The sequence below is a fragment of the Malus sylvestris genome, chromosome 15 (genome assembly GCF_916048215.2).
Source record: "Malus sylvestris chromosome 15, drMalSylv7.2, whole genome shotgun sequence".
NCBI classification, from domain to species: domain Eukaryota; kingdom Viridiplantae; phylum Streptophyta; class Magnoliopsida; order Rosales; family Rosaceae; genus Malus; species Malus sylvestris.
Window position 1 is genome coordinate 34751029 of NC_062274.1, and position 11813 is coordinate 34762841.

General features: G+C 38.7%; 1 protein-coding gene across 6 annotated transcripts; it reads left to right on the forward strand.

The window, feature by feature from the left end:
* Positions 1-2563: 2563 nt before the first annotated feature.
* On the forward strand, positions 2564-6191 carry LOC126604510 (probable mediator of RNA polymerase II transcription subunit 26c). Of its 6 annotated transcripts, none has more exons than XM_050271787.1 (11): positions 2584-2732; positions 2845-2872; positions 3327-4164; positions 4276-4344; positions 4530-4615; positions 4738-4805; positions 4931-4980; positions 5064-5097; positions 5237-5367; positions 5624-5717; positions 5840-6191. In XM_050271787.1, exons 3-11 carry the CDS (start codon positions 3799-3801, stop codon positions 5974-5976), a joined length of 1035 nt encoding a protein of 344 aa, XP_050127744.1. In that variant the 5' UTR covers positions 2584-2732; positions 2845-2872; positions 3327-3798; the 3' UTR covers positions 5977-6191. The 6 variants fall into 6 exon arrangements, with proteins under 6 accessions (XP_050127741.1, XP_050127743.1, XP_050127744.1 ...); XM_050271788.1 differs by having other exon boundaries at positions 3330-4164; XM_050271790.1 differs by having other exon boundaries at positions 3512-4164.
* The last annotated feature ends 5622 nt before the right edge of the window (positions 6192-11813 follow it).

Genomic DNA, 11813 nt, shown 5'->3' on the forward strand with positions numbered 1-11813 from the left:
TGTGAAGGAAATGGTGAGAGCTTACGAGGGTGAGAGAGCTCTTCCCATGGCCTAAGAATTGGCCTCCCCTAATGAGGAGAGTGAGGGGTCATTTTATAGAATAAGGGCTCCTCACTTATTACATATTTGCCCCTTCATTTATTACATAGTTACATTTGAGTCCTCCGAGTATTTATACGAGATCTAAATACAGATGCCCTAAGTATGGTACAAACATCTGTAATTTGTGTTAAAATTAAGGACAAGTAAATATAGGACGTCGAAGTGTGTCGACTTACTAGACCCCACTTATGAGATGTAACACTAGCGGATTCAATTTAAAATTGTGGTTAAAATTTGGATCCATATTAAAATGCCATTTCATTCTATTTCCACTTCTCTTCCTTCCAATTTGACCCCTTCCAAATGTAGGTAAAATGCCATAATGTATAGAAAAAATCGAAGCTTATTGAATTTGCAATTCAAATTAATTGATAACATAGTTTTAAAGAAGATTACAATTTTTCTGTTCATTGATAAAATGGCATTACAAATATATATCATGAAGAACTCGGCCTCAAAAGGGTGCTTGCAAACTAGCTCTAAAAATATTACAACAAAGCACCATTAATTGCAAAGCAATGAGTAGATTTCAAGCACTCGTTTGAACTCATAGGGAACTGCACAATTACACAGATCAATAAAATTATTTAACTTCGTGTTACAAGGAGATCAGGTGAGAACAAAATCTCAAACCATAAATTGGGATAGGGAGTACAATGCCCATGGATCGATCACATCACCTAATTACTACCACAGTCCTAGAACACCAGATGAAGTAGATCCAGCAAATTAAACAGCTCCACCCTTCACACATAGATCCAAAAGTGGTAGCACACCAAAACAAAAATTAAACCATGCATTGTCCTATAGACAACAATTAAACTAGCAAACTCTCCTACAAGGAGAAATCAAACCAAATTACAGGACAATTCCTGGAAATTATTAAATTGAAATAAAATAAAAAGGTAAAATCATGTCGCTGCTCCACATCCTCTGAACATCCGCTTGTCATATCACTGCACTGGCTAAATTCAAGAAATCGTACTGACTAAACTCAACCCGACGCAATTTGACATCTTCCATGGCTTCTTGCTTCAACCCACATCGAAGATGATAACTGGATCCAAAACCTTGTGATAACTGTGTGCATGGGTCAAAAGATGACAACCATTACGATGACTACAACGTTTCAAAACCACAAACACCAAATAAAGTAAACAAAAGGTGAGAGGGAAAAAGCGAAAAATGATTTTCAAGAAGATTGCCATCGCCTTAAAGTCAAAGGCAGCAGTCGGCGCCAAAACTTTTCTTTTGGTTTTTCTCTAGACGACTAGATTACTAATATAGTTAATAAAATATGGAGCAAATATAATAGGTGAAAATTAAATACGTGTATTATTTAGCAACTGTGCTAAAATAATATTTTTTAAAATTTGGTCATTTTTTTTAAATTCTAATATTTATTTATTTTTATTTATTCAATAATATGTTACAAAAAGTATAATACGTGAATTTTATATATTTTATTAAAAAATGTGTGACAATAATATGTTTTAACCACAAAGGTATGTAGCTATCTGTATTGCATGTTGAAATAAAAAAAAAATAATAATAACGAATCATTAAGATGCGTAAATAATTGGAAATTCTGTAAATGTGATTGATAATCTAAATTCCTGGTGAATGAAGCAAAATCCAAAGGTGAATATACACACGATGATTCCCAGTACATAGGACGCACACAACATTTGCACCAATGATACCGCCCTACACCAACACGCACTAAGATAATGTCATAAATAACAAACAAAAACCTGCTTACGAGGCGCACCCATGAGTCATTGAGTCATATCAACCCGGATCTTCTATGGATCCCTAAAAACTTGAGTGTAAGAATGAAATGATTCAGACCGTTGAAATTTGATACAACGGCTACAAATAAGAGATTCCTCTAAAAATTATAATAATTGTATCCGTTAAATCAAAATTCAACCATCCGGATTATTTGATCCTTATGCTCAATTTTTAAGGATTCAAAAAGTCATATGACGAAACCCAGAAGTCCCAAGTCTCCTAAACCTCACCAAAACCAACCAATTCAAAAATAAAAAATAAAGAAATAAAAAGAAGATAAAAAATTACAATCTCGAATAAATAAACGAATTATTCAACTCGACCCAACACAATTTTGTTTTGGAAGTTTGAATTTACTCTTCACTTGCTACTTACCCAAAAATTCTAAGTACTTTTATTTTTTTGTTAAATGACAGATTTTGTTAAATTAAATGTTAGATTAGACACTGATGAAATTTATATCCACACTGTCATTAAAAGATTCCATACATTTCTACTACTGTTATTACAAAAGCCACTTACCACGTATTTTTAATTGAATTGAGCAGTGAAATAGAAAACCCAATTGAATTGCCTAATTTTTTTGTTTGCACACTTGGGTTTTGCTTTTCAGATTCATCAACGGCCATTGGATTAAATTAGCTAATCCAAAGGTCAAAAGTGGGTTCGCACAGTCGCACTACGTGCTGATTCGCCTTTCAGAAAATTCCATGATTTTATTTCTATCTGTAAAATAAACCGGACAACAGAAGGAATTAAGACAGCTCACAGCATCCTCCTCCCTCCTCCCTCCTCCCTCCTCCGCTGGACGGCATCTCCTTCTCTCATTCTCCTCGGTATTTTCCATTTCTATCTTTCCTCAGATCTGACTTCCTTTTATATTACTTTCTTTATAAATTTCTCTGAATGTAGGATTAGGGTTTTAATTTTTTTTTTTTTTTTTTCCAGATTAGGGATTTTCAGTTGTCTAATTTTGGTATGTTATCTAAATCGTAAACATCATTCTGCTTAAACGTTGCTTTCTGTTTGAATTCAGGTTGTCTTTTTTTTTTTTTTTTTTTGCTATTTATTTAAATATTTATTGGCTGCTCATGTGTTTTTCCAGATTAGAGATTTTAATATTTTCCTTTGAATTGCCGTATTGTGTATCTATCTCTGTATTTAGTGTGTGTTTACTCTCTAATCTGAATTTTGCTGATATGATGATAGGCTGCTTAATTGTTTATAGGACTCTACTGTTTTTGCTCTATCTGTTTTTCATCTTTTTTCATTTGCTCTCTAGTTCAGTAAGCTTTTTCATTTGGGTACTCTGCATGTATTTGGTTTTCTGATTGCACTACATGAGCTTTGATGTTCTCTAAAAATGGATATCTATGGTTCATTAACCCTTTTTTCGACTGAAAATTTGTCTATTTCTTTTCCGGTTTCAGCAGTTTGTGAAAGCGATAAAGTGTAAAGAATTTTGATTGGACATTGCTTGGTGGGATTTGATAGAGGGCAGAAAGAATGTAGAGCTTTTCTGCCACTTTTTAGGGTTCCTATAGGATTTGGAAGTATAGCCATTGCCTGTTCAATTGTCCGAAAAATTCACCACAAGTCTCATTTAATTGGACAGTGTACAAAGAATCAAGGAACTCACACACAAACCCGGAAATCAATTCAGTTTTCTCTCATCTTCACTTGGACAATTTGATCTTTTGCCTGGGAGTTCTCTTTGGAGCTTGGATTGTTGAAACGTCTGCAACACCGACTCAGATCTCTGCCTTTGGAGATTTGGATGTTGTTTCTTGTGATGATTAGACTTTTATAACTCCATTCATGATCTGGTGATGCAATCTCAAAATCTGAGAACAATCCATAATCGAGCAGACGGTGTTTGTATTTGACTACAAGGCCGACACAATGGACCACGACGACTTCCGGACCATCTTAGAAAGCTCGGGAGTGGATATATGGACGTTCATGGACACTGCCATAGCTGTCGCTTTGGCCGATTATGGCACTGAGCTCAAGCACCGGAGGGATGGCATTGTCGAGCGCCTCTATGCCACAGCTTCCGTTCCACCTCAATGCCCGAACTGCAATGCTGATGGGCCTAATGGGCCCAATGTTAACCAGCCCAAAGCAGTTTCACCGTACACTCCGCAGTCTGTTGGTGGAGATGGTGGTGAGGAGGATGAGGAGGAGTTGGATCCCTATGCAGGGTTGTTTGATGATGAGCCAAAGAATATTCTAGACATCAAGAAGCATCTTGAGGATCCTTATCAGGTCAATTTCTCTTTCTGCCAATCTTCAATTCATTTCCTTTTTCGGTTTAGTTGTATCTTGTCCTTTTTCGCCTCTTTTTATATTGATTGTTAGCCACTTTGTTCATGTCAGTCTGAGGATACTCTGGTTGAGTTGCTTCAAAGTCTAGCAGATATGGAAATATCAGTCCAAGAACTCAAGGTAATTATGGGCTGTTCTTATATATGCTCTTATAAGCAGAAAAGCACTTCTCTCACCAATTATCTCTTGATTTAGTCATTTTAATTTTTTTCCTTCTCCAATTTTGAATCCCACTCCATGGTTAATGAAGAGTAAACAAACTTCCACCAAGTTTGTGATTTTTAGTTGTTGTTTGGGATTTTTAGGAGGCTGATATTGGAAAGCGTGTGAGTCAATTGCGGAAGCAGCATCCAAGCGATGTTGTTAGGAGATTGGCAAAGCAAATTATCAAGTATGTCATATATCGTTGCTCTTCACTTGTTGGCGGTGAAAGTTTTTAGTTTGGACATTGAAAGAAAGCATAAGTTATTGATTTATTTTGTTGCTTTTTTATTTTTATTTTTATTTTTACAGTAAATGGAAAGGTATTGTGAATGAATGGGTCAAGTTACATGGAGAACAACCATCATCTTCAACAATGGGTAAACATAAGATCCTTATTTCTTATGAATTAATTTAATTTCTCTTCTTGGGAAAACTTAAATCAATGTTCAGAAATTGCAAACCTGCCCTAGTCACTTTGATTCTTAACTCAAGTTGTTTGCAGTTGATGAAGACTCACCGCAGCAGAAAATTCCCCAAAATGGCCTTCACCAGGTCAAAGAAACATTTATTTTGGATAAGGGCTAGTGGCTGTCCTTTATTCTTGCTTTCTAATATTCAGTTCTTATAATTTTCAGGTTCCTGATTTTGCATACTCTCCAAATCCTCACAGTAAGTATTGAATCAGATTCTACACTTCCTCTTCATCTTTTTCTGAAAATTCAGTTGTTTGCAGTTTAATTTAGCTGGGTCTGTTTGTGTTGTTTATACTTTCTTACTATTATTATTAATATTATTGTTTTTCACACAGATGGGAGTTCTGGGTCAGACAAGAACTATTCAGAACCAGAACGCAAGCCAAAGGCAGTTCCTAGGAGGATTGCTCCACCAAAACCAAAACCTACACAATGGACCCCTGTGTCTGCTTCTGCTCCTCAAAATGTATGGATACCAAATTAGAGTATCTAACTCTATGTTTGGATGCTGAACTTTTGAGGGAGATAATATAAAATATGAAGCTTATACTTCCAAAATATAAGAAACTGAATTCAACTAAGCCAATTAGTTCAATTTATAGCTTAGTCGAGTGCAACTGTAAGTAATCTCAGTGCTGCTTCATAATGTGAATTCTAAAGCCATAATTCGAAGCGAATTATTTTCACTGAGTTTTGTTTTGTCTCTTAATTGATTTTTGCAGAGACAGATGGGGCAGAAGGAAAGCGATTTAGACTCTGATAGATTGGCTTCTGCAAGAAGACGACTTCAGGCAAATTATAGAGAAGCTGAAAATGGTTTGCTCTTTAACTATCGACTTGTTGGTTTTTTTTTTATTTTTTAATTTTTTAATTTTTTTGTATGTTTTAGTTCATTACATTGGTGTTAATGTTGATTGGAATGTGCCTTTTTTGTGAAGCCAAAAAGCAGAGAACAATTCAAGTGATGGACATCCATGAGATACCAAAGCCGAAGAATTCTTTCATTGCGAGGAACAAGGGTGGTGGAGGAGGGGGAGGAGGCGGAAGTGGCTCTCATCAAGGCAGGCATTGGTGAAAATGGGCAAAGCCTCACACTCGACAGATATATAATATTACAGTACCGAAAAAAAGGCTTCTGGGAATTTTTGGCTGGGTGACGCACAAAAGGTGTTAAATCTGCTTATCCTTTCTTATTACATTTTCATGTATTAAGCAAAACAAGATAAGAACAATTTTTCTATTGTTATTATTAATTGTTTTTTGCTTAATAACAAGCACAACATTTTAAAATTTTATCGTTTGGAACCCAGCTATAAACTGTGTCATCTATTTTTTTCTTTAATTTTTGTTCTTTTGCTTTGGGGTTTGGATAAGACAATGACCCCAAACAATTATATGTTTTAAACATGTTTTCAAGGATCAAGTTTTGAGAGAAATGTGCCATGAGACCGTTGACGGGTAGGGGATTTGGTAACAGGATCGTATTCGGATCCTGTTTTTGACGATCATAGCGATCAATTCATTCTATCAGTTCAGCACTCATCATGGGGCTAAAAATCATTTTAAATTTTTTATTTAAAATTGAACATAAACAGTATCTAACGAAAGCTGGCCGTACAATGTACTTTGGCTGGTAGGCCTTGTTGGTGGAGAGGCTGGTGTAGCTCTTGTGGACTTGCACACGTCATTATCAAGGACCTAAGTATTACGTACTGTAGTTTGTTGGTGGTGGAGCCTTGGAAGAAGTGAAATCAAAAGGAGATAGGAACGCACTATTTTGGTCATATTTATAAGTTTGCAGGAAACTCCAGCATAGCATCATCATAGTATAAATATTATTCATTCATGTGTAAGTGAAGTACTTAGGTTTGACTCCTTTGAAGTGAGTGGTGAACTCAGAAGATGAAAGGATCCGTCAAATCCAGTCCAATGGAACCCCTCTAAAAAATCCTTATTTCTATATACGAAAATTTCAAAAAGAATGCTTGAACCTACATTCCGGAAATGTCAAAATTGATACGAAATTTGAAAATCCAAGAGATAGTTAATCGGAGTGGAATGAGAATGAAGTCGGAAAAGAAATCTGTCGCTTGTGATTATTGATGGTCGAACACCGGAGAAAATGAGGGAGATGAGAGGTTATTAATCTTGTAAGGACTTCAAGAATATAGGAAACTTGGTGATTCCTTGTTGGATTAGGTTTCCGTGTCCTATGGAACAAGCATGGTCAATCTCAGCAAAGTCGTCGAACTTCACCCACTGCTCTAGAATTAGGATAATAGTAACATCATTGTTTCGTCTGTGCAGCTCCACTACGGAGGTTGTTGAGTCCATGACCAGATTTCTAAGGTATTCATATTCCTACTCGCCTTACTCCGGCTCTGAATCATGGTCCCACAATTGCACCTATCTATGTAATTGAAAAAGACTTGTTTCCTTGAGGATGGATAGTTGTCCAAAGACCATTCCTTTAGGAGTAAATTAGAATACATACCGTTTTAAAATCTTCTGAAGCATGGCTATTCTACCTTATGAATGCTTCAAAGCAATCGAGACGTTCTGGATTAAAGCGTGTAGTCTTGATAAGCATGCCATTTATATCGTAGGGATAGGGATGTCTTAGTTGCGTGTGGATGGGGAACAAGGGACTGTCAATTGCTTTCTCGATTAATTTTGGCCGTCAGATATGCTGATCTTGAGGTGAGATGACTCGAATTCACCAGTAAGATGATTTCGAAATATCTTCTGTAAATATCTTCGGATCTCTATCTTCTTTGATGTGATAATGATGTGGAGTGTATCGGTCAGCGCCACCCTTAACTGATTGATAGGCCTTCAAAGTCATCCCAGTTGAACATCGGAACTGGAAGTGGCTTATTGCACCAGAAGACTTGGAGAAGACAGTAGAGATGCCATTGTGGATCACTGTTCCAACCATCCCATCTAGGATTTAGCCTGGGTTGATGCAAAGGTAGCTAAGGATAGGAAGGATTTGGTGAAAATCCTAGAAGTTCCAAAGTCGGAGAAAAAGAAGAGGAAACGACTTGAGGGTACCACAAAGAAAGCCGATGATGTTAGGCCTTCCAAAAGGAAGTCTGGTGTAGAGGGAAGTTCTGACATTCCTCAAGGGAGAGTTGACAGAATGCTTGAAGTTTGAGATCCCACTTCATTCAAGCTAAAGGCTACTTGAGGCGGATCAGCAACATGCTTTGGTAGTTGGCGAAGAAAAGGAAGGGAAACTTTCCTTAAGCAGCGGTGAAGATTTTGTTAAAGTTCCTCAAAATCAGGTTCATGCAGTCATGGAACAACAACAAGAATAACAGCAACAACAACAATAACAAAAACAAGATGACCCTATTCTTGGGGAGCAAAGTAATGATAAGCAACTCCGTTGGACTTCCTCCTCATATGCCAAAACATCAAGTTATTCCGATGCTGCCGTGAGAGGAGCCTATTCTCATGTAATAATCAAGCCTGTCTACTGTTGCAAAGTGCTTCTCTTCAATGTAAGCGGTCTTTATAACATAAAGCATGCTCAGGCTCTGATCTGCTTGACAATTTCCCCCACCGACTTTGAAGAAGTGATTGCAGAGTCTAACCATCTGGTGAAGAATTTCTATCAAAGCCGGTACGCATTGTCCTTATTTTTTTTTTTAATAATTTGAGGCCGCTTCCTTTAGTTCATTATCTTGTTTTTTCACGAATATGGAAAATCAGGCTAATGCTTGGACAGAAGCTGCAGTCTTGAGCTAAATGGAAAAAATATGTAAGTTAGAGGCAGCTCACAAGAGTGAGATCGGTGGCAAAATCAAGTTAGTAAGACAGCTTCAAGGGAAAAATGTGAAGCTAGAGAAGCTTTTAGCCAAAGAACAAGGGGCATAGCTTGGGGTGTAGAAGGAGATAACTAGATCCAGCAACTATGTCATGAAGAGAAGAAGGATGATGAGCTTGTGGCAAAGATGGCCAAACTTGAAGCGAAGTCGGTTCAAGCACTTAAGGCCAAGAACAACACAAAATGGATGCTGCGACAGAATGAAGCATATGGGATGCTGATCGGTCCATTCTTAAGTTTGAGCTAGGCGGAGTCCAGCTTGGGGGAAGAAGCTCACATTGAAGCCGTTCAACAAGCCATGGACGATAACGAGGCGAAGTTGACCAAAATCCATGCAATGGTTGAAGTGGCAACAAGCCATGGACGATCACAATGAATGGGATGCTCGTCACAAAATGACAGAAAACCAAAAAGCAAACTTACCAATCCTATCCCAATTGGCAAGGGAGGTCGCATAATTAGAGGTTTGTGAAGAGGTTGAGTCAAGTTCTGACTTTGAGGCAATACTGAAAGAGTTTGTTGATTCAAGGGTTCCCTATGAAGATCTGTCTGCTGTAGATACAGGTAAGGCAATCGATGTCATAACTATTTCTGAGGGTTAATTCCACAAATTCTGAGACAATTTATTTGGCCAAAGAAAAGGCTTGTCCCTTTCGTAATTTGCAAAACTTGCCCAAGTCACAGGACGTTCTCACACTTTCCTTAGAATGAATCAACCTTTTGAAGAATATGGTCTTTACTGATGAATAATCAAGCTTACTCACTACCATACCTACTGCAATGGCAGCATGGTTTATATAAGTTTACAAGCATGCAATAAATAATAATAATGTCCTTAACCCTTGCTGTACTGACAGCATGGTTTATATACAAGTTTAATACACGCATGCAATAAATAATACAAGTGCCAGAAACCATGTGAAGTATTCCTTCTGTCAGGTTGTACAGCGAGAAGGTGGAGGTTCTGTCGTGGACCTTTCTTTAGGGTTTGGAGTCACGTGGATTCACGTGGATTCATGACTTCGTCTAACACCCCCCCGCAAGCGAACAGGTGGGGAAACAACGGGTAGCTTGGACACTAATAATGTGAAGCGAGACGAAGACAAGCCCTTGGTAAAGATATCAGCGAGCTGATCCTGCGAGCAAATATAATTAACCTGTAATTCACGACGAACGACCTTCTCTCGAACATAGTGATAATCAACTTCCAAATGCTTTATCCGTGAATGAAACAAAGGATTAGAAGCAAGGGCAATTGAAGAGACATTGTCGCACCATATCTGTGGACACACAAGATACAACTGCAGGTCTTTGAACAAGGAACGTAACCATGAAAGCTCGGCGGCTGTGTAGGCTAACTGCCGGTACTCGGCCTCAGCACTCGACCGAGACACGGTTTTCTGCTTCTTGGAGCTCCAAGAAACAAGATTGGAGCCGAGATAAATACAAAATCCTCCAGTAGAGTGTCGAGTATCGGGATTCCCTGCATAGTCCGCATCAGAGTATGCTGAAAGTTGTGCCGAGCCTGGTTTATACAGAAGACCATGACTAGGTGTGGCTTTCAAATAACGAAGAATCCGTTTCACCGCCATCCAGTGATGAGTAGTGGGGGCATGCATAAACTGGCAGACTTGGTTAACAGCATAGGATAAATTAGGACGTGTAACCGTTAGATATTGTAGGGCCCCAACCACACTCCGATACAGATCGGGGTGTTCGAACGGATCACCAACATGTGCACTGAGTTTCTGACCAGATACAGCAGGCGTTGAAATTGGTTTTGCATCTGTGAACTTGGTACGTGACAACAAGTCCAACGCATACTTTGCTTGACAAAGATGCATAGTCGTGCCATCATACTTGACTTCCACACCCAAAAAATAATTAAGGGGTCCTAAATCCTTCATCGAGAACAAGGTGCCGAGCCTTTTAATCAACCTAGATATTTGATGAGGACTGTTGCCAGTGATTAAAATATCATCCACATAGATTAGAAGGATTAAGTAAACACCGGAGTGACTGTAGACAAATAAACTATAATCACAGCTTGATTCCTGAAAACCAAGTTGGAGCAAGAAGTCCGAGAATCTCTCAAACCACGCCCTCGGTGCCTGCTTAAGACCATAAATACTCCGCTGAAGCTTACAAACATGAGAGGGAAATTGCTTGTCAGTAAACCCCGAAGGCTGTTTCATATATACATCTTCACGTAAAAACCCATGCAAAAAGGCATTCTGGACATCAAGCTGTCGAACATGCCAACCTTTTGAGACAGCAAGACTGAGAACAAGCCGAATAGTTGTATGTTTCACAACAGGACTGAATGTTTCGGTGTAATCCACACCAACTTTCTGATGAAACCCATTTGCCACAAGACGCGCCTTATGACGTTCAATCGTGCCATCTGCACGTCGCTTCAGCTTAAAAACCCACTTATTAGGAAGCAAATTCATGCTGGGATGAAACGGAACCAAGGTCCATGTCCCACATTGCTGCAGCGCATTAAACTCATGAACCATAGCATTTCTCCATTCTGGAGACTTCACAGCCTGACTAAAACAATTGGGTTCAAGAGGAAACTTGTCAACAGTGACATGCATAGCATATTTAGGATTGGGCTTGTGAATTCCTGACTGTGAACGTGTGGTCATACGATTGCCCTGAGGTTCAGGCACCATTGGTATCGGTTTTGTGGATACCGTGACTTGCTCATTTGAGGGTAGGGTGGGTGGCAATGGGAAGATTGATTGGATGGGCGAGGAAGACAAATGGGTCGTAGAAATAGAATGAGGTTGGGCTAGGGAGTTATTTTGTTCAGGTTGCAACTGAGTAGTGATTGAAGGACATGTTTGGTCACGGGTAGAGGTCGGTTGAGGTTGAAAGGAAGTAATTGATGGAGAAGGTGATGCGTGGGGTGGGGAAGGACTTGACCTAGCAGGCATATTAAAGGTTAATAAAAGTTCAGGGGACACATGGTTACCTGGTGGAATGACGTCTGCAGAGGAAGATGTGAGTCCCTTAAAAGGGAAGGAGTCCTCATCGAATAGGACATGGCGTGACAAGTACACTCGTCGTGTGGA

Bases quoted from the DNA above. Each gene is read 5' to 3' on its own strand.
- LOC126604510 (XM_050271784.1), top strand. From the start codon at position 3,799: ATGGACCACGACGACTTCCGGACCATCTTAGAAAGCTCGGGAGTGGAT. The intron at 4,345-4,529 runs GTAATTATGGGC...TGGGATTTTTAG, and splicing joins TATCAGTCCAAGAACTCAAG to GAGGCTGATATTGGAAAGCG. The intron at 5,098-5,236 runs GTAAGTATTGAA...TTTTTCACACAG, and splicing joins ATACTCTCCAAATCCTCACA to ATGGGAGTTCTGGGTCAGAC.